Genomic DNA, 24,508 nt, shown 5'->3' with positions numbered 1-24,508 from the left:
AGGGGGAGGAGGTTGAGCTGATATGTCCAAAGAAGAACTTCTAAAGAATGGGCGAGGTTTAGTTGGAAGAGAGGAAACAGAAGGACTGCCAGATGGTAACTGAGACACAGGTTTTTCCTGACCAAAGGTCTCTCCAGATGTAAAGTACGTAGTTGAAAGCTGCTCTTTCATTGGAAGGGTTATTACAGAAGAAGGTGGGTGATCAAACACAGTTTCAGAGAAGCTACTTTTTGTTAGTTCGGCCTCCAACTCCTTTTTATCTCTGTAAGCTTCCAAAACTTCCAGAATGATTCCATTCCCAGTTTCCTTCTTGGCTTGCTTCACTGGGTCCTTTTCAGCTATAGATAAGTCAGTAGAAATAGTGTCAGCAACTGGCCCTTCAGGTTTAGGTGCTACAGATTCTATGATGGAAGATGCCATATCAGATAAGGAAATAATAGGATCAGCACTAGCTCTACCATCTGATATGGTAGTCCGATCTAAAGATACACTTATTTCTTCCGGGTAGTCTATAATGCTGCCTGGAAAATAAGTCGATGAAGAAATTTCCTCAGAATCCTCAAATTTAGTTATCATGTCCACTGGTTCTGTATAAACTGTGGTTATGCTATCCAGGGTAGTAATGGGTGAAGAGCTATCTGTGGTACAGACCGAGGAAACAGATGATGTGAGAGAAGGTGTGTCAGAGGGTGGGACAGATGTAGCACTTTCTGAAGGCTCCGAGTAGGTCAAAATCAGTGATTCATGGGCAATTATCTCTTGAATTTCTCTTGTATAATCGGTTACATATTCATCCTCAATTTCTTCTGTTGAAAAATGTTGGGTTATTTTAACATCTGGGATAGACAGTGTTGCACTGCTGGTCGAATCTGTAAGAGATGCTCCTGAGAGAACACTTGATGTCAAAGATGCATCAGGCATTCTGTCAAAGTCCATGGTGGACTCTGTCATATCCTCACCAATGGGGGCCTGGGTTGGGCTAGATCCAGGTGTTAACTGCATCTGTTGCCTCTTCATAAGTTCCTCATAGGCAGTATCAGCATCTAGTAGTTTCTTTTCTTCTCCTGTAGAAGTTACCATAGTACCCAGGTCCACTATCTCATGGCTTTCTGGGATGATAAAAGAGCTTGAAACAATATCTTCCTGAGGCACAACAGAATGTAAGCTTTCTAACTCATAAAACTCTTTCTGGAGGTCTGTAATTTTCTGCATAGGATCTTCATAAATTTGTTCTGAAAGTCTTATCTTTTGCTCTCTTCCTCTCTGCTGCATAAATCCATTTTCTTCTTCTTGCCTTGTTAGCAGGCTGCCATCTACAGATCCATTGTACGTGTCTTCTACTAAAGATTCATAAATATAATCCTCTATTAGCATTCCACCATACAAAGGCTCTTTTTCAAACACTTCATCTCGTTCATTTGCAGCTGGAAAAGCTTTGTATTTGTGTGTTTTATGCATCATTTCTTCATACATCTCCTCAGCACTTTTTAACGCCTTTTGGCTACCTTCTTTCTGCATAATAGATTGCTCATCTGTTGGTGAGTATAATGACACAGCTGTGGGCAATTTATAAACTTTTTGTACTTCTATTATTTTTTCCGGGCTTATTTCAAAACCTTCTGGGTCTGATTCTATGCTAGGTGAATATTCAGAACAAGAAGATCTATGGAGCTCCTCCATTTCTGCAGCCTGACGTAACTCTTCTGTTGGAGATGCATCTTCAATGGGAGAGAGATTACTAGGTGGTGTCTTTGGCCTTTCCCTTCTTCTCTGAGCTCGAAGTTCGTCTTTGTCTTTCTTTGATTTTTTACTAGAACTCTTTCTTTGCTGCTGTTCTATTTCCCTCTGCTTTTCTTGCTCCTTTAATAATTCTTCTTCCTCTCTCAATTCTTCTTCCTCTGAAGAATCTTCAATAGTAGGCAAAAGAGGGCCATGTGATCTGTGCCGAGCTTTGCGTTGCTGTTTGCTCTCTCCTTTTTTGTGACTCGGGCTACTGTCACTGTCCTCATCAAGTGATGATACTGATGTAGGGGATGTACCAGGAGTGAAGCTGGAAGCATGCAGACTCGAAGACCCTTCTCCCCTTGACCTATCTTCAGGTGAGTCTGTCAGGCTTTCCATTTCTAATTCTGGCTCTTCCTCAAAATACAAACTTGTTTTTTTCTGTGATGACTCTGCAGAATATTTATCTGTTATTGTACTGTTGAGCTCAATTGTTTTAAATCGGCGTAGCCCTCCTCCTCCAGCAACTACAAGTTCTTCACTTTCCTGACTTTTAGTTTCTCTGTATTTAAGTTCAGGACTTTCATCAAATGCTTCATCGTCTTCATCATGCCATGAGTGACGTCTTCCTACATCATCATCAATGCTTGTGCTACTTTTTCGAGTCAGTCGTCTGTGTTTCCCTGCTGTTATTTTGCCTTTTCCCTTGGTTTCTTCCTTCTTCTGGCTCTCAGTACTACTACTAATCTCTTTGAGCTGGTTCCTGATGAACTCATCATCTTCAGAACCTGAAGCATCTTCATCAGCACTCATTTCTATGATTTGTTTTCGAATGAAGTCCTCCTCTTCCCCTGATCCTTGGCTGTCTTCCTGTTTATACTCATCACTGCTTGATGAGCCAACACTAGTTCTTCGTTTTCTTTGTGGAACAGGTGAGTTTTCACTTTCACTACTCTCTTCAACCGAATCATAATGCTCTCTTCTAGTAGTTATGTCATCAACAAACGCAGACTTTTCTTTATGGTCCTTGCTGGAAGGAATATCTTGCTGGGTATCTTTTTTAAAAGTGTCTTTCCTTTCTTCTTGACTTTCTTTGATCCCCTCTTCTGAAATAGTAATTTCCAAGGTTTCAGACACACTCTGAGTTTTCTGTTGGTCTTCAGGCTGCTCAGGAGAAACTTCATGGGGTTGTGTTTTCTTTTCTGACTTTTCATCAACAAGTGTACTTGCTTGAGCTTCCAAAATAGATAGGACTGTACTTTCTAATTTAGCCAAATCTGAGGGGCTGGAAGGGCTGCTTTCTTGTGAAAAAGAGTCCTTTTTGAGTCCCTTGAGAATATCCTTTTCATCAGTTGGAATAAGACTTGGAATTTCACCAAGTGAGCTTGATATTCCATCAGAAGAATATCCCGTGTCGCTCAGACCTTGGGGGCTTTTAGGTTGCTGAGAACTTGAGGTGTCTGATTTGTCATCTTCCTTTTCCTAAGCAGGGAGATAAAGATACAGGAAAACTTAACATGGTTAAACTAAAAACATGGCCTCTCCATTACTATCAAATAACTATTAGGAACTGAAAAATAATTTTGGAAAATTTTTTCAACCATATGTTAGTATTTTTTCAAAGTTTGAGAAAAATATTGTTGATATGTGTTGATAAGGTTAGTTTCCATTTAAACTAAATTTCACTAAATGTCAATTCTCAATGACATTTGATCTTCTTTCATAAATACCCTTTCACATTTCAATGTCATTGTCCATCAAAAATATGATTGTTTTTCTCAATAAATTTGCTTTAAGATAAAGTTTATAAATTGTGATGAAGATGTTTAAAGATAAATTTTCTATTAATATAATTTACTTTTGGATTATAAGGTCAGGAAAAGTTCAAGAAAGTATCAGACAATGGGCTTTGTGCCTGGCTGCAAGTTGTAAGGGATGTTGGAGAATTCACTAAACAAAAAAAAGCAAGTAACATGCCATAATAACATATGTGCCATGTACCACAAATACATGGTTATCGTTCTTGTCAAATGATTCAAGCAAGGCATTGCTTTTAAAAGACATTTTGAAAGTTATGAACCACTATATATACTTGATATTATTAATATCATTACTCTATATCACTTGGAATGAATGTTTATAAATTATGTACTTTGAAAAAGTTATGCAATAATTGGTCTGACTTATCAGTTCAGCTAAAGAGAAATATCCAGCTGTAATTTTTTGTAGAGTTGTTAATCACATGTATCTTCAGCATCCCATCTCAAAGGTGTTTCACTAATGTCACTTGCAAATACCTTTTGATTTTGAAATCTTGTTTTATCCTGAAAAACAGCTTCCTTAAAAAATAAATAGCTTTTGTGAGCAGGAGCATGGGCTTTCCAGAGATCTGGGACCCTTAGCGACACACCACAACCCTGAACTTGTTGCCTTTTTTGGGCTATGATGATGCCATGACAACAATTTAGGTTCAAGAATCAGAGAGGCCTTAAATAAAAATTAAACATAGAGACTTGTTTCATGAAGACTTTTTTGCTAAGTAAAAAATATATGAGTAAAATAAAACTGATTCAGTTAGTTGTCCTGTTTAAAGGAGGACACAATAGTCTTACAGCCTACAGAAAGGAGGGGTTAGGGGAACAGCTGCCTAAGAGCATGCTACAGCTCACTGTAGCCTATGAGGCCACCTTAATTCCACTACATCTGTATCTTGAACTGTGTCAATATTATCAGTGTGTGAGTTGGCATAAGCTCTTCTGATCTAACTATGGCCCAAATAAACAGATATAAGGTTGCACAACAAACATACTCCTTCCTTCATTCCTTCTTTTCTTCCTTCCTTCCTCCCTTCCTTCCTTCCTTCCCTCCCTCCTCCCTTCCTCCCTCCCTCCCACCCTCCCTTCCTCCCTCCCCCATCCTTCCCTCCCTCCTTCCTTTTTTTCTTCTCCTTTTTCTAGTTAGAGTTATCAAATATAAGTATTGTTGGCTTGATGCTCATTTTACATTCATTTTCAACCAAATATATACCTTTATTATGCATGGTCAATGATCTATCCTGAGCATATTATAGGGCAAAATGCTTTTTCTGAATTTACAATGTTACTCAATTAAAAAAGACAGTGTGATATATTCTTAACAACTGTAGTGCAAAAAGTAATGCTTACTCTTCAGTGTGCACCTAGAATTAACTACACTGTACCAATTTGAATGTCTTTCCAATAAATAATTTCTTATCTGCAGTTGTGAGACTATAGTAGGAGGGTTGATGAGCACTTAACTCATTTCAGTTCCTTTCTTATATTGAAGTGGCAAGCAACAGTGAAGCTGCCTATGGTGGTGATACTGCAATGATTTTTTTTTCCCCCTAAATGACTTTTACATATTATAAGGTGGCAAGTCTGCAAAGTGTTTACTCTCTAGGCTTTTTCCCTTTTTCTTCCAATAACCCCCTGCCATTTATTGAGCTGCAGACCGGTCAGTGAGAGGCACTGATGAACGGAGCCCCATTTGGATCTCTTCCGATGGTGGTGTATCTTGAGGCCTTCACTAGTAGTGGAGAATGTGCCAAGACACATCTGCACTGCCAAATTTGGTTTTGCTCTTTTCACAAAAGCCTTCCATATTGAAGGCAAACAGAATTGTTTTGAATATTATTAACGAACTGAATTCTAGATGACATATAAAACTGTGCAAAGAAAGGATGCAGTGTTAAGTTTTTGTTTAACTTTCCCAAAGCCATTTATTTTGATGGGCTAAAATTAAACAATGAATGCAAATCTTATAATTTACATAAAGTCTACATGAATGCAGATTACTGATCTGAGTGTTTGAAATGCTCCAAACAAAACGAAGCCAATAAAATTCACTAGACCTGGAGTGAAAGATCGGACGCTCACACCTAAGCACTATAATATGGGAGTCCTTCTCACTACAGAAAACATGATTAGTTTTCATCCTTTCTGATTAGGCAGTCACTTATTGGCTATATGTAACTTGAATACTAACCCTCAGATCATTTTAACCAGAAATAAAAGTACCTGCTAAAGAGTGTTCCAAGTTTGGTTTCTATGGGGAGAGTATTTTAGTGTACTATATCAAATAAATATTTAAACAGTATTCTGTTTATGTATATAAGTAAAAAGATAAAATTCTACAGCAAACATGAATTTTAAAATGTTAAACTAAAAATTTAAAGATGTGTATGTAATTTTCAAATTGTTATACCTCAGGATTAATTTTAATGCTATTCAACAAACATTTTGAAAGACAGAAATGAATGAAGTGACAAAATGATGTTGCAACAACGAAATGTAAACAATGTACTATAATAATATGAACAACACAAATGACAGCTAAATTAATGAATAAATAATACACATATATAAATAGAGTAAATATTATACCAAGTGTTTGGTATAGCAGTGGGGGTTGCCAAGAGAGATGGATGATTATAATAATGGAAAGCCAGTATCCTAAAAGTGTCATAGGAAAAAACATCTTGTGCAGTGGATGAGAGCACAGTCTTTGTAATCAGAGCTGGACTATCATTCTAGTACTTCTGCCTTCCAGCTATGTGATCTTGGGCACAGAAATTCAGTTTCCCCATCTTTACTAAAGCTATCATAATATTAACTTTATCAATCATTGTATAAGGAAGTACTTAACACAGCAGCCTGAATAGTAAGAGGTAAATTAAGAGTATTGTTTTGATTGTAAATAAAAACTAATTAAGAAATTAATCATTGCAGAAAATTCTGCATCAGGAAAACTGACTACCACTAGGGAATAGAAGGGCAGACTCATGGAAGACATGCTAGCAGAGTGGTGTGGAGGTTCAGGTGGGATTTTTTCTGCCAGATGATGTGAAGGTGCGGCATCAGTGCACATACAAAAACTGAGAACAGGTTCACAAAGGAGAAAGCACAAGCTATGTTCAGGAAACACACAAGGCATATTTGGCTGTTTTTCTTTAATGTCTCCCCATAGGGAACGTTAGCAGTTGCTTGAAAGTTGTGTTGGAGCCAGATTCCAGAAGGCTGAGAAGGCCAACTAAGCCATTTAGACAGGAGTCTCCGCTGTGGGGTGCATATATCCTGGTAGCTATGCAAAGTGCTTCAGTGGAATACAATGAGAAGACACTAGGATTTTAGTTGTATTTTTAAATACAAAATAGAGGATAAATTAAATTGCACTAATATTTAATCAATAGATGGGCAATACTATTATCTCACGTGTCATGTCAGTTGGTCACATGGTCTGTGAGGACTCCTGGGAGAAGGCCGGAAGTTATAATGAGGCAACCAACTATAAAGCGAAGTTATAGTGAGGCAACCACTTCACTTGCTCACCTTTATGTTGAAGCTTATTGTTCAGTTATGCAGATTTATGGTTTGTAGTTACAATAAATCACCTAGCTTTAACTAAACCAATTTTCCTATAATAGCTAAGGAGTAGAAAAAAATTTCTGCAAAAAAAATCATTTGTTAAAGATCAAACTAGTAATGTAAGATATACACACATGCACTCATAAGAAAGCTAACAGTTTTCATATTGCTACAAGCTTTTCATCAGTTTTCATAACAAGGTGAGAACAGTGATCACCAGATTAAATCAGATCTGACTTGAAGTTAGGAAAAAATGCTTGACATTATTAGGAAAGCTATTTGAAATCTGTTTCTGCATCTATTATTGCTAATAACAAACCTTACCCTAAATACAGAACGTGCTTTGAATCAAAGCCAGTGGTATTATGACACTATCACAAACTTCTGTAATTTTCAGCAAATAAGTTTTCTAGTACTTTATAAGTTTTCACTAACTTGAATAATAACCATTGGGAATATTCTTTTGAATTTTCTTGCTCAATAGGAAAAATTACATAACAGATGGGGAATTTTTTTTTTTTGTCATGAAAAAAATGACTAAAGTAATATGTGGAATCAATATAGTGACAAATCAAACTACATTCCTTTGTCAGCAAATGTTGTTGGAAGAAACAAAGAAATAATTGTGGAAGGTTTGGGAAAAAATATTAGAACAAATTTAGTAGTAAAAGATCTAATAATAATATAATCCAACTATGGAGATTTCTTTACATACTCAGTTCATAATAGTTCCTATTTCTCTTTAATTAACAATAAAATATTTTAAGAATTACTATTGTGAACCCTCAAGGAAAAATGCACCAATGAACACATAGCCTCAATGTGGACTGATTTGTTTAATTCAAAAAAAATGTGTATTTTTTAAATAAAAAAATTAAAAATTGAGAAGTAATTTCTCTGATTGGAATTATAATTTTAAAGAATAAGGTTAGGGAGATGGCAGTACATGTGTAAAACATTTATTCATTACAAGTAAGCCAGAATTAGACAGACTGCCTCAAGATATTACTGATGTAGTACACTGTATACTAACAAGAACTTCATATTTTGAAGAACATTTATTTTGTACTGGGACAGAGAATATGACATTATTTTTGACCATGACACAGATATTTACTGTTTATCTCATGGAAAATTGGTTAAAAAGCTGCAGAATGTGGAGATTTGATCCTTACTTAAAAATAGAGGATTGCAAGTGCTTTTCAGTAATACAATACTTATTAGACAGCAAGAAAATAAATACTAATTGTCAGCAATATGCTGGGTATTTGATATTTAAAGCAAAATAAACAATACCTGTTTCTCTGAGAAAATTATAATGTGGAAACAGCTCTTTGAAGATAAATATTTGGAAATTATTACATGATTATGCTATACAAAATAACATATGTCACTTTTAAAAGTTATCGTATCTGCTCATGTAACAAACTTTAAAACAGAATATTTTAATCTGTTTAAAAACCTTCTAGACAAAGAAATGCAATGGGTTTGAAAATCGTTTGCTGAAAAAGTATTGTAAAAGCCCCATATTTTCTGATAGTTAACAAACACAAATGATTGATATTAAGGAAGGTTAACACTTATTTGTGCAATTACCAATTCTTTTTTTCATAATTGGTTTACAATCCACACTTTAAAAAAAGGTAGCAATATTTAGTGAGAACAAACTGTGAGCTACTTCTTCCATTTGTAGCATATTCTTTTTAATTATCTTTTTTCCTGCTCTGAATAGCCATTAAAACTGAACATCAAAGTATCAAAATAAGCTTAACTTTGAAGCTGGATTTCAAACAACTATATCATAAAGTTTTACACCAAGATCTTAAAAAATATTAAAACATAATGCTCTCTCTAAAATATCACTATTAAACACCTTTTAAGGTGATCAAATGTATCTGTATTTACTATCTGCATTTAAATAAATATAATAACAATGGTAATTTTAGTTTATTTCACTATTCTTTGTGAATGTTTTATAAAGTAAATAGTAGTCAAATAGTGCATACATAAAATTTATAAATAAATACATATACACATATTGTGGTTGTATAATGAAAGAAAAAGTAATAAAAAGAAAGTGATAAAGGTATAAAATAAAAGAAAAAGTACTGCATTCAGGAAATATTTAAAAACTTCTTCCTTGGAATATATTTAAAACACAATAGGGAATCATTAGGAACATCTGAGTGATGGAGTTAAATTATCGGAACCCTAGAAAACATTTACCTGACAGCTATAGACTGGAGAAGGGATAAAAGGAAGGCATCCTAACCAGTAATTAGATTGCTCAAATAATTGGCAAAAGGTCATGAAAGCAGTAAGTAAGGTAGTGCCCTGAGGAACAGGAGTTAATAGACAGAAGTGTGATACTTTCATTGTGGAGAACAAAGGGCAGGTAAGAAGAAACCTTAAATCACTCAGAAGATTAGTAACTGGCAGACAGGAGACAGGTGCTTGATGGTGAAATAGAAAGTTACAAGCAGAAACTGTTTCTATAGAGAAGAGGAAAAGAGTCAGACATATTGAGTTTGCATTTACAGAGAGGCTTGGAAGTAGAACTGCTGACTAGGTACTTGAAAATGCAGGTCTGACACCCAAAAGAGGGACAAGAAGTACATACGTGTATTCAAAAATTGTTCATGTAGCTCAAAGCAAAACAAAGGAAAATCATCTGGAATTTGCAAAGAGAAATCATAGAGATAGTCAAAGCAGATTTCATAAAGTATGATCAGAAAGACAAAAAGAGAAGGAAAGTAGAGGGTCATGAAAGCCACAGAAAGTTCCACAAAGGGACAAACAGTACCAAGCACCATGCTCTGCAAAGGTTAGCTAGAAGAAGCAATTCATGGTGCTGGTGGTGGCTAGATTCAGTCATTAGAATGGAGAATACATATAGGCATCTTTTTGACTCTAATAAAACTCATTTAATGAAAGGAGACCAGGATTTACTCAGATAATGTGTGACGCATCAGATAGCAGAGATGGGTTGGTAAGCATGTGTTAAAACTAAAGAAAACACAACTGAATCACAGTGAAACAAACTATAGTTTCTAGTTGGAATTTTAATATTATTAAATTATTTAATTTCCTGGTAAGTCATTGCTGTACTCTGTGAATTAAATGTATTCAGTTAGGTATAATGTAAGATCTCTTATAGCTCCAAAAAATATCAGAGTTCCTCTGAAAAGTATGTAACTGCTTGTGAAAATATTCATTAAAATGGGTTAAATGAAAATTTCCCATTAAAGAAAAATAAAAGAATATTTTTCCAAATTATGCTGATTATAAATAACCTTTCAATATTAAACACATTGAATAAAACTGCTAATAGAATACATTATATTAAAAATCATGCTAAATATTAAACTGTTTTGTGAAATTTTAGAAAGACTTTTACTTTGGATTTTAGTTACATCACTTTTTTTCCTTTTTTCTTTTTTTGCAATCACTTTATAGCTGACCACACCTTAAAATGATTTCAACTGGGAAAAGCCTTGTTGACTCTTACATAAACAAATGGTTAAGTAAACAGAAACTTACATAAAGACACATTATTTTACATTAAAGGGGGATATTGAGTTTTGTGTCCATAGTAGAGAAAAAAAATAAAACTAGATAACTTCTTTATCACTCCATATGATTTTGATAGATTATTTGATAGGCATAAGAAACAAGGAAATAAATGTTGTATTTATGCTTTATGTACACTTCATAAAGCTGTGAAAAGGCCAAAGTTCTTCATTATAGTCAAACAATTGTTATACTTCTTTAAGAATGTTATTCATTGTTTGAGGAACTTCACTTATATAATTACCAATGAGCAACTTGTATACTTAGGTTAAAAATTAATAATTTCACACATGAGAGTGTGAGAAGTTAGGAAAATTTAACTTACTGTTTTTTCTTTCCCAGGTTCCACCTGATCAGGTTTTGCTGTGCACGATGGCTGTGGCTGTTCTTTTATTGTTTTGGTTGTCTTATCATCTTCTTTAGGTAAACTCTGAGGTGTGCCAGATGATAAATCTTCCATCTTGGTCTGTGGTTGTTTCTCTTCTTGCACTATCTTTGGAGCCACTCTGCCTTCAAGCTTTTCTTCAGCAATTTGTACTTGAGATTTAAGTAAGTCATGTTTTTGTTCTTCTGGGGCTGATGCTTTTGCCTCTGGGAGTAGCTTTTTGTCTTCAGGGGTTGGCTTTTTTTCTTCTAGGAGTTGCTTTTTTTCTTCAGAACATATCTTTTCTTCTTCAGAGATTAGTTTTTTTTCTTCATAGAGTGGCTTTTTTTCTTCAAGAGCTGAAGCTTTGTCTTTCTCTAGTTTACTCTCTTCTTGTTTTTGATCTGTGGCTACCATAGGAGGAATTTTTTCCATTGATAGTGTTTCCTTTACTTCTTCCAGAATGACTTTTTCAGCTTCTGTTTTTACTTCTTGTTCTGGCTTTTTCACTAATTTTACTTGGGGAGGCACTGCTGTTTTCTGAGATGGTGATTCTGTAGGAACAGGCATGGGAGATGCTTTGGGTCCTGATGGCACAGGTGGCATTTTGCCTATGTCTCCAAGCTGTCCTGATATTGCTCTCTGGGTTTGGCAATTTAAACAGAGCCATTCTTGAATCTGTAAAAAAAAAAAATAGCAATGAACAGATTAAATGTATTATAATGTATCTGTTTCTGTCATTTTACCCAAGTGAAAATTTGGTAATTCCTATCTGTTTTTGTATATGGAGAAGGTGGGTCACTGTTTTCCAAATCAATGACACAGTAATTTTTTAAAACATTACAAAAAGGCTATTTGAACTCTAAAAATGTATAGAATTTCTAGAGACTAGCAATTCACCATCTTCATTAAATGAGAAAAAGAAAAAGAAATAATTGCATTAAACGTGGACCCAGAGAAATATTCATTTTCAGGAAGAAAAAAAATCTGCATTTGTTCCAAATAAAATTATTTTAAGGCCTGGTTTCTTCAAAATTAGCATTTTCATCCAAAATTTATTCAAAGACTATTACATTTCATAATAACAAATTAATCAAAAGTTCTTTTAGGATTTAGCCTATTATCTCCTATCTCTTGACTTGGGCCAAATATAGTTCTACCTTTCAGAGTAGAGCTTTATAGGTATAGATAGTTTTCAAGAATCACTTGTGCGTAATTTGCTATCTGCTTCCAGATTATGAACATAATTTCATTCTTAATACTTATCACATTTCCTCATGCAATTGAACAAGAAGCACTCCAAGGCTTAATTGTTTGGTATCTTTTTCCCTGAGTGTTCTGATTTGCTGACTAAAACATTTTCTTTCTTCTTTTTTTTCTTTTTGCCAGGCTGGGGTGCAATGGTGCAATCTCTGCTTACTGCAACCTCCGCCTCTTGGGTTCAAGTGATTCTCCTGCCTCAACCTCCTGAGTACCTGGGATTCAGGCATGCGCCACCCACGGCCAGCTAATGTTTTATTTTTAGTACAGATGGGGTTTCTCCATGTTGGTCAAGCTGGTCTTGAACTCCTGACCTCAGGTGATCCGCCCGCCTTGGCCTCCCAAAATGTTGGGATTACAGGTGTTAGCCACTGCTCTTGGTCAAACATTTTCTTATATCTCTGCTTTTCAATGTCTAAGCCAGGGTCACCTGCACTAAATCAACTGATAGGGTCTTTAGACATACAAATTCCTAGGAAGTACACCAAAACCATTTTAGCAGAATCCTGGGAGAGGAAACAGAAAGACTTGCCTTTTTCATAAACTGGTTAAGAATTTTTGCAAACTAAATACTAAAAACTACTCTCCGATAAGAATACAGAACAAATGATCACCTAGGAGACAGATTATGTTAGAATAATATTATGAAAGAGTTCTTCCCTGATTGGTGTGTGTTATATTTTTTCTTACATTATATCTATTCTATTGTTTAAAAGTAAAGGCTATGTATGTAGTTCTAATTGTTACCATTGAATGTGTACCCATTCTATAAGGCACAGGGTTAAAGTGTCATACAAATATTATTGCTTTCATGTATTACACTGTACTCTGAGAAGTTCAATTTCAAATTGCTTTTCATGCTGGCTCACTCTTTCCAGTTGCTTATCTTAAATTCTTTAGACACAAAAATCACTTATTGCTCTAGAATACTATCAGATATCTAAGTTTCATTTCTTATTTCAGGATCCAATTACTTTAGAAACTAACAATGTTGCTTAATAACTATGATTATTTTGCAATATGTAAGCCATTATAATTCTTATTTGCTGATCTAAAAGAGTAAAGACAAAAGTCAATTCTGTAAATGTAGTAAAATGCTGCCAATAAAATATTAGGATATATATGGACTCATTTGTTTTTTGTGTATATAATCACTCAATATCAGTTCTCTTGTTAATTTCATGTCTAAGCAGCTCTGAAGTGAATTGTGTGCCTTCTTTAATTAATGTCTTTATATAAAAGTCATAGGAAAGAAGATTTGATTCATTATGTCAAATTCTAAAAGTTCTAGCTCTTGTGTTGAACAGTCCCTGAAGGAAGAACTTCCGTAATACCTACAGAAAATCAATCTTAATTGATAACGTAGTTTTAAAAACAATTACTTGGTTGAGACACATCTTAAGAGATTTTCATTCAGAGCCTGAGTTTTTTATTTTTATTTTTTTGAGATGGAGCCTCGCTTTGTCACCAGGCTGGAGTGCAGTGGCGTGATCTCGGCTCACTGCAGTTCTGCCGCCCAGGTTCAAGCAATTCTCCTGCCTCAGCCTCCTGAGTAGCTGGGATTACAGGTGCACGCCACCACACCCAGCTATTTTTTGTATTTTTCATAGAGATGGGGTTTCACCATGTTAGCCAGGATGATCTAGATCTCCTGACCTCATGATCCACCCGCCTTGGCCTCCCAAAGTGCTGGGATTACAGGCATGAGCCACCATGCCCAGTCCCAGAGCCTGACTTTCTAAAACACAAAAACAGATACAAATGGCTGCATTACTGTGCAGTTTTGCCATATGGATTCTAAAAATGAAATACAGGTGTGTATTAAGCGTCTCCATAGGCCATGTTCTAATATAAATAAGTTAGAAAATTTTAATATACCAGAAATACAGGTTTCATTCCATTGGAAATTTTTGTCATTTAAAAAAGTGTGAGTCTTTTATCTGAGTTTTGGGGACGGGGACAAATTATTCTTACAAAATTGCCATCTCTTGCTACTTTACATCATATGAGGCCACAATGGTACATGGCTTTAGGTACAAGAAAAATGTGTTGAGAAAATAAAACATAGTGATAATTTCAAGGTAGTATACTCATTATTTTCCTATAATATGAAATTTAGGTATCAGGATAAAAGGTATCATCTATGCAATCTATTTTGTCACATAAAATATTTCATTGTCCCAATTTAAAGTAATGCTTAGTAAACCTATAAAGTGGTGATAACCACTAAACTACTAACGTTTGTAATGCAAACAGAAGGCAATAGTGTAAATCTGAGAGATAAAAGATCTTATCCTGAGAGCCTCATTGACTATTTCAAATTAATGTTTTGCTTAAATAGCCATCCATGTTCAGTTAAACCTAGCATTTTAAGTAATTGCTATTTTGCAATTATTTTTAACGTAATGTTGCTATACTCAGTCTCTTGGGTGCATGACTAATTTTCATTGGGAAGGAAAGAAGGCAGCCAGTCTTTTGAACTTACACTCTAACTGCCACCAAAATTAATTTGGAGCTGATATTTCTATTACGTCAGATTATGACAAAATAATTCATTCATATATCTATTCTGTATGTAACTATTTGGTTTATATCTATTAGTTGGAAAGTATATATGCAAAGGTTATTTCATCAAGGAACCAGCATTCAAGTAGAAGAAATAATGCATGGTTGAAAATAAGTAAAATATGCAGTAAAAACAAAGAGATGGAGATACTGTGTTGCAATGCAGAAGAGGGAGATACCACTTCTAGTTAGGTGTTTTCCAAGAAGGTTTGGCCTTAAAATAGATACATTAATAAACTGTGAATATGAAATAAATCCATTTTCCCAAAAATATGTCTTGTCACTATTTGACATAATAGAAATATGAAATGAAAATGTCTATTCATATTTGATAGCAATCAGTCAAAATGTAAATACACATCAGGCTAAGGCCTTATTTCATTCACATTGAAATTCAATAATTAAGAGATGAGGCACAGCAAAAATCATATAATACATGCCTGAAAAAAGGTAATGATTAAAAACACTAAATTTGACCAAATCTAGATAAAAATTAAACAATAAAAATGTTCTTTAGCTTTAAGAAGATAATTGAAGATAAGGTTGGAGAGGCAAGTTGAGATTCTCTGTTAGGTGTCAATTATTCCCAAATAAATGGCACTTATTGCCACAAGTAGACATTTTGTAGAAGAAACTGGAATCCAGTGACGGTTCCTATAAAGGAGTAAAATCTGCTTTGTTAAGATCAGTCTGGCAGAATGTGGTTACCTACCTATGTTGATAAAAATTAAATCTAGAGGTAGAAAGAAACTATTAGAGTAAATGGAAAGGATGGAATGAATATAACAGGATTATCTGAGGAATTTAGTTTGAAACATTAGGAATTTGATAAATTATAAGCCACAAAGAGTATGTTTTTCAACAATTAGAAATGCTAAACTGGTGGTCTTATATGTGTCTCTTCTCTTTTAGGTAGCCCTAGGACCAAAAATAAAATGTCAATAAATTCAACAAGCAGAGGAAATTATAAGTCAATAAAGAGTTGAAAGGGAACAAAGCCCTACAGTAACACCAAACATTTTATAGTTAAATATATAAATTCAAATTTTGTTTATTAAGGGGGAGCATAGGAGTATCACTGGAGGAAAAGGCAGAAGCTAGGTAAAATACAAAGAGGAAATGAGAAAAGAAAAATTGATCAGGTTTTTCACAGTGAGTAAAAAAGAATAACAGTAAATTTTCAAGAAAGTTTATTTTGGACAATATGGGTCATCATCATGATCATATCATCATTAATTATAAACAAACTGACTGGAAAAATTTGCTTCTCCCAAAATTTTGGAAATACTCTATAACCACGTAAGATATAAACATTTGTAGGTCACAATTTTTTTTTTCATTCTTTAACAAAAATAATCCAAAGATTTTTGTATCACTGTATTCAGGAATTTGGTTAAGAAATACTGTGTTTATAGTTCCAAAAGATGTTATCTATACTCTTAGTTCCTAAATAGCCACACCATTACATTTTCATATTGTTTCTGGTCCAGTAGCAACCTGGAAATCAATTAAACAAAAGTATTTCACTTATGTAACAACTCAATATATCAATGCCATATACGACTTTTACTAGCTGAAAATATTTAGCCAGACATAGCATTAACTCTTCCTGTAACAGTTAGAATTGTGATACACATGATTATTCATATTTTGCCTTAAGGTTAAGAATCAAATGAGTTAAAGTTTTATCTTTGAAATATCTTTTTAAAAATATAGTAAGACAACCAGCAGTTTTATGTGTGTGTATATATTTATATATATGTGCGTGTGTACATCTGTATATACACACATAAAACTGCTGGTTGTCTGTTATGTGAAATAATAGACATATATATATATAAAAACAATTTCATTCTATATGTGTATATAGATCTATCTGTATGATATAATATATCATGTTATATATTATATAATATATAACATATACGATATGGTATATGATATAGTACAGATATATATAAAACAAAATCTCATTTTAAGGTGTTGTTTGCAAGCTTTTTCCAATACAAATTTCTTCATTACTTTGAATGGAAAAAGTAATGGAAAAAGCCACAATTACTTTTGCATCAACCACATATATGTACTGAGAACATCTCTATTATATTACTGAGTTTACTACATAAAAAAATACAAAATATAGATGCTTAAGGAGGCTTTTAAAAAAACATGCTAATCATCCTTGTGGATGCTTTAAGACTGCTTCCATTTTTTCCCTGTGATTTTTAAATATATTTTGAATATGATATTATAAGTATTCTCTAATGGTATAAAACAATAAAAGTTTATGTTTCATCTATGTTATCATTAAATATAAACAAACTCAGAGGTCCCCAAATTATGAGGCCAATCACTATTTATTCAGTGCTATAACATTAATAATCAGGGTATCAAAATTCATTTCCAAGTAGGAAAAATTTTGACAAGTAGAATATATAAAATAACACCACACCGATCACAAAATACTCAAATTTATTCAATTGTCAGCTAGTACATGTTAATAAAACACATTTATTTTAACATCAATTCACCAGAGCTTGTTCAAAAGAAAACAATGTTAAAAAAATCCATTCATCTTAAGAAGGAAAGTAGAAAATGAAGGCAATAATAACCCAGAGAAGGGATGCTACTGTGCCACTCAGCATTTTTCCATCAATAAGCAATTTGCTTTATATAACATTTCAGCTGTAACTATAGCAACAATACCATTAAGGAAAATCTCAGAACTTCAGGGCTGCCTATTTATCTTTCTAAGGATCTTTTCCAAAGCATAATAGTAAGACCTGTAGCAGGTTGAAAGTTTGCTTTTCGACTTAAAATGGTAAAGAAATGGTGGTCACAAAACCTACATGAACATTCATATTTGTATTGGAGAAATCTTCCAAACACTACCTTAAAATTAAATTTCATTAAAGATCAAGTGAAGTGATTAGGAAGCTTATATTGTTTCCACCCATAGAAGTATTTAATCAAAGACTGGGTAGGTCACGTCTCAAAATTTTGTAAAGAAATCCAAGCAATGAAGGAGATTGGTACTGTAACATCGAGCTCCCTGCCCACTATGAAGCTTTTGAGTCAACACAAATTTTACACAGGTTTTCGTTTATCTATATTTTTGCTTATCATTCAGGGTATATTTCAAAAAGAGAAATAATTACACTAATAAACTGCTTAGAATTCATCTTTTTACTCACTGACAAATACACGAATTGGAGAGCAATGTTACGCGTAACTTGTCATTTTTATCAATGTTATTTACAATCTCGGCAATATGGTGTTCTATTCAACTCAGATCCACGCATTCTTACAATGTGACATTCTGATAATTGGGTTTTTTAGTTATAAATTCATTCCCTTTGTGACATCTATAAAAGGGAGAAGGATTGAATTCATAGTTGACATATTCTTCTTCCAGACTACACAATCAATTATTCAGACTACAAGATCAGGACATTAGAAATCTATGATCATTCCCGAGACCGCAGTTTATAAGTATACATAATGATGTATTTGTGATACTTCTATGCTTACTCTGTCCCTTCAAAAAATAAATGAAACGTGTGTCAGGTCCTTTCATCATTATATTCTTTTATCTAGAATGTGCAACTTCATTCATATTTTGTTTCTTTTAAAACCACTGATACCAGAATAATTCATGTTCAAAATATATAATTGAATGATTGAGGTTCTTTCTCATATATAGACATAAGATTATATCAAATTATATTAGAACATAAATATGTATATGAATACAGTGTTGAGAAATAAAAATAGTCCACATAAAATACTAATTTCCAGTTGAATTGCTGAATGTGAAGAATATAAATTAATAATACAACCTAATAGAATACAGGATACTGTTAGAAACTTGTACTAGAATTAACATTCCTCGGTCTAGGTTGATTAGTGGTCATGTCCCTACCCATCTCTTATCTGCATGCTTATTTCTGCAAGACCTCACTCTTCCGTATACCAAATGAAGTCTCTTTGTTTCCCTCATTAGAACTTGCGTTCAGCAGAAGACAGATAAACAAACAAACAAACGAACAAAAAAACTTGCAATGTAAGTTTCTGTATAATGTAAAATACATTAACAGATATTTCCATAAATAGCAGCATGCCAACTAAAATTACGTATATTACAACCAGATATTAAAACTGTGTTTAGAATATGATTTCATACTCTTGATTGATACTCTTTTTGTGTTAATTTTGACTAAACCAGAACCATATTTCTGGTTGCTTTCTCATCATAATTTATATATTTCTTCTGAAACTAACAATCTCTGAATTTTTGATGTTTTCAATACTATTACATAAATAACACATAAATGAAAACTTGCTCTAATTTTAATACCTGTGAATTATTACATTAACACAATTTTGACAGATCTGAAGAAAATCATATGCTTAGTTTTCTTTTAAAAGATATATATAGCTGGGTGCAGTGGCTCGCATATGTAATCCTAGCACCTTGGGAGACCATGATGGGTAGATCTCTTGAGGTCAGGAGTTCGAGACCAGCCAGGCCAACATGGTGAAACCCCATTCATACTAAAAGTACAAAATTAGCCGGGTGTGGTGATGGGCACCTGTAATCTCAACTACTTAGGAGGTTGAGGCAGGAGAATCATTTGAACCCAGGATTTGGAGGTGGCAATGAGTTGAGATCATGTCACTGTGTGATTCTCAACCAAGTAGTTTACTTGATCTGAGTTTAATTAGAGTCATTAGATTAACTGATCATCTACCAGTGTGTGTATAAAGGACAACTCCAAGGGCACAGCTGATTTCTCTCTGGTAACCAATGATACACTAAACTTATGGGTAATCACACAACTTACTGCAATGATTTTAGCTAACTTTAGTGAAAATGTAAGACTTATAAGAAAGGCTTATCTGTGGGTTCATAGCTTTTTTTTGTGATTTTTCTAGTGTACTAAGTTTTAGGCAGATAGTTATTTATGTATTATAAGTGTGGTATAAAAACAATCAATAGTTTTAGAAATACATCATTTATGTCATATGTGTGTCAAGTTAATTTTTAAAATGTAAACAGTTCTCCTCCCTCTGTTCTTATATAGGTGTATTTTGGTATATCTATTATAAGATCTGCATATTGATTTTGCATGTGCAAATAATTACATCAAAGCAAAAAAATTTAGACTCAAGTCTAAGTTAGTCACTAGACAGCACTACAAGCAATGAAAAATTGAATTATAAAACAAAATTTATTTAAAAGATCGAACACACTTCATCATAGGGAAATTTTATGTTTGTTACGATTACAAAGAAATATGCATTTGGAAGACAGATCATTTAAAACACACTACAGCCAAATGAAATTTGTGGAACATGTTACAAGATAAAAATCAATCCCCTCACTTACAAATTTAAGCCTCATTGTGGATATAATATTTAAAGACAGAATAATTTCACAGACTAGGGAGTCTGAAATGCATAAGATGGTGGGTCGCACTAGACTGTCTGGATAATGCAGAATGGATACAGGTGGTGGGAGAGATTGGTTAGGTGTTAAGCCCTCCTGTGATGTGGTAGAACACAGTGCAGTACTGGAAGCTCTTCTTGCAGGGAAGAATCAGTATGTCAATTCTGCAAGGTGTAAACTTGTCTAGGTTGAACTATGTTTCCCAGAATCATTTGCCCTAAATATTTCCCATTACAGTGTATGATATTGCTTGGCTCTGTGTTCCCACCAAACCTCTTTTTAAAATGTAATCCCCACGTGTTGAGGGAGGGACTTGGTGGGAAGTGATTGGATTACGGGGGCAGTTTCCCCATGCTGTTCTAGTGATGGTGAGGAAGTTCTCATGGGACCTGATGGTTTAAAAGTGGCAGTTTCCCCTGTGCTTTCTCTCTCCTGCCACCTTGTGAAGAAGGTACTAAATTCTCCTTTGCCTTCTGCCATGATTGTAAGTTTCCTGAGGCCTTCCCAGGCATGCGGAACTGTGAGTCAATTAAACTTCTTTGCTTTATAAATTACACAGCCTCAGGCAGTTCTCTATGGCAGTGTGAAACTGTCTAATACAGTGTATAACAGGAAATATTTTGTATGGGATTTGGCAGGTAGTAGAAGAAAAGCAGTAGCCATACTGGGTTTTGTACACCCAGAGAATCTGAGCAGGGTCACCAGGGGCTGTTAAAGGTTACCCATGTTGTCAATTATTGTTTTGCTTGGGATAGGAAGCAGGAATGCAGCTAATCTGTTTTCCTCTAGATTACCCTTCATCTTGTCCATAGGCATTTAGCTTGGAGTTCAGTGAGAAGGGACAGGCATTCTGACCTCATGGGTTCCAGTTTATCCTTCCTCTCCCCTACTTTAAATATTTCTTTCCTTCCTCTGCCTGCCCTTCAGACTGAAGCTCCAGCAATCTTCAGCAATCACTTAAACAGCTTTCACAACTGTGTATGAACAAATCTCTATACCAAATCTCTTATTATTTATATTTTAAACTTCCTAATCATTCTGCTTTTCTGATTAAAATCTAAGTGATACAGTCAGGCTGAGTCAACTTGTTATTCAAGGGATGATAATTTTTTACACTTTTATCCATGATTGTTGCTGTGTATGCAAAGTAATTCTAACGAACTATTTTGGATATTAACTTGCATGGCCAAGAAAGTGCATTTTACTGGAATTCAAGAGAAATACGAACTGTTTCAGTCAGTGTTAACATGCATAAGTAGTCACTTCAAAGGTTTAGTTTTAAAAAAAAATTATGGTGAGCTATTTCAATCATCAACATAATTCGTGACATGTCAGGTGACTGTTACGTTAATTAGCCTGATTTGATCATTCCACAATGTTTACATCTATTGAAACATCATATTGTACCACATAAACAAATACAATTATAATTGTTATTATTTTTTTTTCTTTTTCAAACATTTTTATCATTTTTGTAGAGACAGGGTCTCGCTATGTTGCCTGGTCTCAAACTCCTGAGCTCAAGCCATCTTCCTGTATTCGCCTCCCAAAGTTCTGGGATTACAGGTAGGAGCCACGACACTTGGACTAAAATTATTATTTGTAAATTAGATATAAAATAAAAATTCAAAAAAAATTTAAAGGAGATAAATATCCACTCACCAACTATCCACTTAAGAAACAGAACAGTGCCAATATTATCTAATACATGGGTTTGATACATGCAGGTGCTGTTTTCAATAACATCCTATTATATATCCTCCAAGAATAACCACTATTTTAATTTTTGTTTTGTTAGATCTTTGTTCCTTACTATGCTTTAAATAGTATACACTTTTTTATGTTATTTACTTTCATATACTTTTGAACAATATATGAATAGTTCTGTGCCTTTTTTACCTTTTTGTGTTTTTACAGTAAACATTGCCTGGATGCAAAATTCATCTTTTTTTTTTTATTTTTTGCCCAGGCTGGGGTACAATGGTGTGACCTTGGCTCACGCAACCTCTGCCTCCCAGGTTCAGGCAATTCTCCTGCCTCAGCCTCCCGAGTATCTGGGATTACAGATGCCCACCACTATGCCCAGCTAATTTTTTGTATTTTCAGTAGAGTCAGGGTTTCATTCAGTATGTTGGTCAGGTTGGTCTCGAACTCCTGACCTCAGGTGATCTGCCCGCCTTGGCCTCCCAAAGTGCTGGGATTACAGGCATGAGCCACCACACCTGGCCCAAAATTCATCTATTAAACAAGTGTGGGACACAAAGAGTAACTTTAAAATGAACACCCATGAGCCACTGATCCAACTACAGAAATGAAATACGATCATTACATTTGAAGCTTCTTTCAAACTCATTCCTTTATATCCTCCTTTGAGTTAACTACTGTCCTAAGTATTATGTCTATCATTATGACACTTGGGGGCTTATTTTTGCTCTATGTGTTTGGACACTTTACTCTTTTGGCTCCCTATAATTTTAGAGTCAGAGTTGCAGAGTATCATTTTTCATATATATCTTTTAAAATCAAAGTATTTCCTAAAAGTAAAGTTTAATACCATTTGCAAATATTGCTAATAATGATAGATAAACATAAATATATAAGACCATAGCTAGATGTAGGTACTATGAGAAATGAGAGTTCATGACTCACTTAAGTCATTTTTATAATATTAGAGAGATCCCCGCCAAAACTCTGTGTGAAACTCAGGTTATGAGCCACCAGTACACACTCTCTTCACCAGGAAAGTTTTAAATTTAAAAAAAAGTAGTAAAGATCCTACAATCTGGGCAATTACAGATTGCTCAATTAATATGAGGCTAATTGTTAAAAAAGGATATGATTATTAAATACTGAAACAGGAAGATACAATTTATAAAAATTTGGATAGTTCATTTAAAAAAATCCTTCTGTTCTATTTGACATCCAATGGCTAATCAGTATTAAATCTTTGTGAGACTTTGAAGTTGTTTAAATCCATTCATAAGATAATTATTACACAATTTCTATGATATTCCTATTGTTCTAAGTGCTATATATAATTTTTGCTCTTAGAAGAATCAAAGTAATTATATAGGAACTAACAAAAATACAATGAATATATATTCATATGTACTATATGCATGAATATATAACATATCCATACATATTCATGTCTACATCCTCATTTAGCAAAATAATACAATTAAGGTAAGAATGATCAAATCAGAATCAGGAATAGAGCAACTAATTGGCTGAAGTCACCAGGGAAACCTTAATAAAGTGAAATTTATTATGAGCTGTGGCAGACCAACTGGATTTGGAAAACAAAGAAAAATGAACAAAAGCTCCAGGAACAAGAAAAACACACACACACACACACACACACACACACACACACAAAACGAGTATCTTTCTTGGTCTAGAATAATAGAAACAAGTAAAAAGCTAGGTGGAGAATGAAAACAATGTATAATTCATATGCAGAAGATAAATATCAGTTACAGAATTTAGGCTGAAATTGGCAGGATAGAAAAAAGTCCAATTTTAAGCCAATATTTAAGAAGAACTTAGCTCTTCAGTTAAGGCATGATTGTTGGCATCTGTTTTAAAGCTAGTCATTTATAGAAGTTATTCCTTTGCTTGTAACTGTTCATAGACTTGAGAATCCAAAGTGTCATATATTGAGGCTGAAATTCATTTGTGTTTCTTCAAAAACATATAAATAAATAAATAAACTGGAAGTACTGCCTGTTCATGGTAAATTTGAAAAATTTGAAGCTATCATTGAAAATTATATTGAATTTTCTGATGTTGTTACATTTGAAAACATGATTTGTATTGATGACATAATAACCAACCATATGGATGCATTTTATTTAATGATTCTTCAGTTAGAAGAGTATTGTAAATACAGCTATACAAACATACATCAAAATGTAAATTCAGAGAAGCAGTAAGAGGTTTAAAGTAGTTTTTATTATTATTATTATTATACTTTAAGTTCTAGGGTACATGTGCATAACGTGCAGGTTTGTTACATATGTACACTTGTGCCATGTTGCTGTGCTACACCCATCAACTAGTCAGCACCCATCAACTCGTCATTTACATCAGGTATAACTCCCAATGCAATCCCTCCCCCCTCCCCCTTCCCCATGATAGGCCCCGGTGTGTGATGTTCCCCTTCCCGAGTCCAAGTGATCTCATTGTTCAGTTCCC

The 24,508-nt window shown here is 34.1% G+C and overlaps 1 protein-coding gene across 1 annotated transcript in view; it reads right to left on the bottom strand.

Moving 5' to 3' along the window:
* Window positions 1-24,508, bottom strand: part of LOC105550981 (protein piccolo) — a gene marked incomplete at its 3' end in the record, with an annotated part of 283,932 nt that overhangs the window by 71,456 nt on the left and 187,968 nt on the right. The window contains exons 5-6 of the mRNA XM_011996071.1: window positions 11,002-11,718; window positions 4-3,204 (exon numbers count right to left, since the gene is read on the bottom strand). Coding sequence (XP_011851461.1) covers window positions 4-3,204; window positions 11,002-11,718 — 3,918 coding nt within the window. The remainder of the gene's footprint in view (window positions 1-3; window positions 3,205-11,001; window positions 11,719-24,508) is intronic.

The sequence above is a fragment of the Mandrillus leucophaeus genome, unplaced genomic scaffold (genome assembly GCF_000951045.1).
Source record: "Mandrillus leucophaeus isolate KB7577 unplaced genomic scaffold, Mleu.le_1.0 Scaffold50, whole genome shotgun sequence".
Lineage (NCBI taxonomy): Eukaryota > Metazoa > Chordata > Mammalia > Primates > Cercopithecidae > Mandrillus > Mandrillus leucophaeus.
Note: the sequence above shows the minus strand (reverse complement) of the source record. Positions and strands in the feature narration are given on the sequence as shown.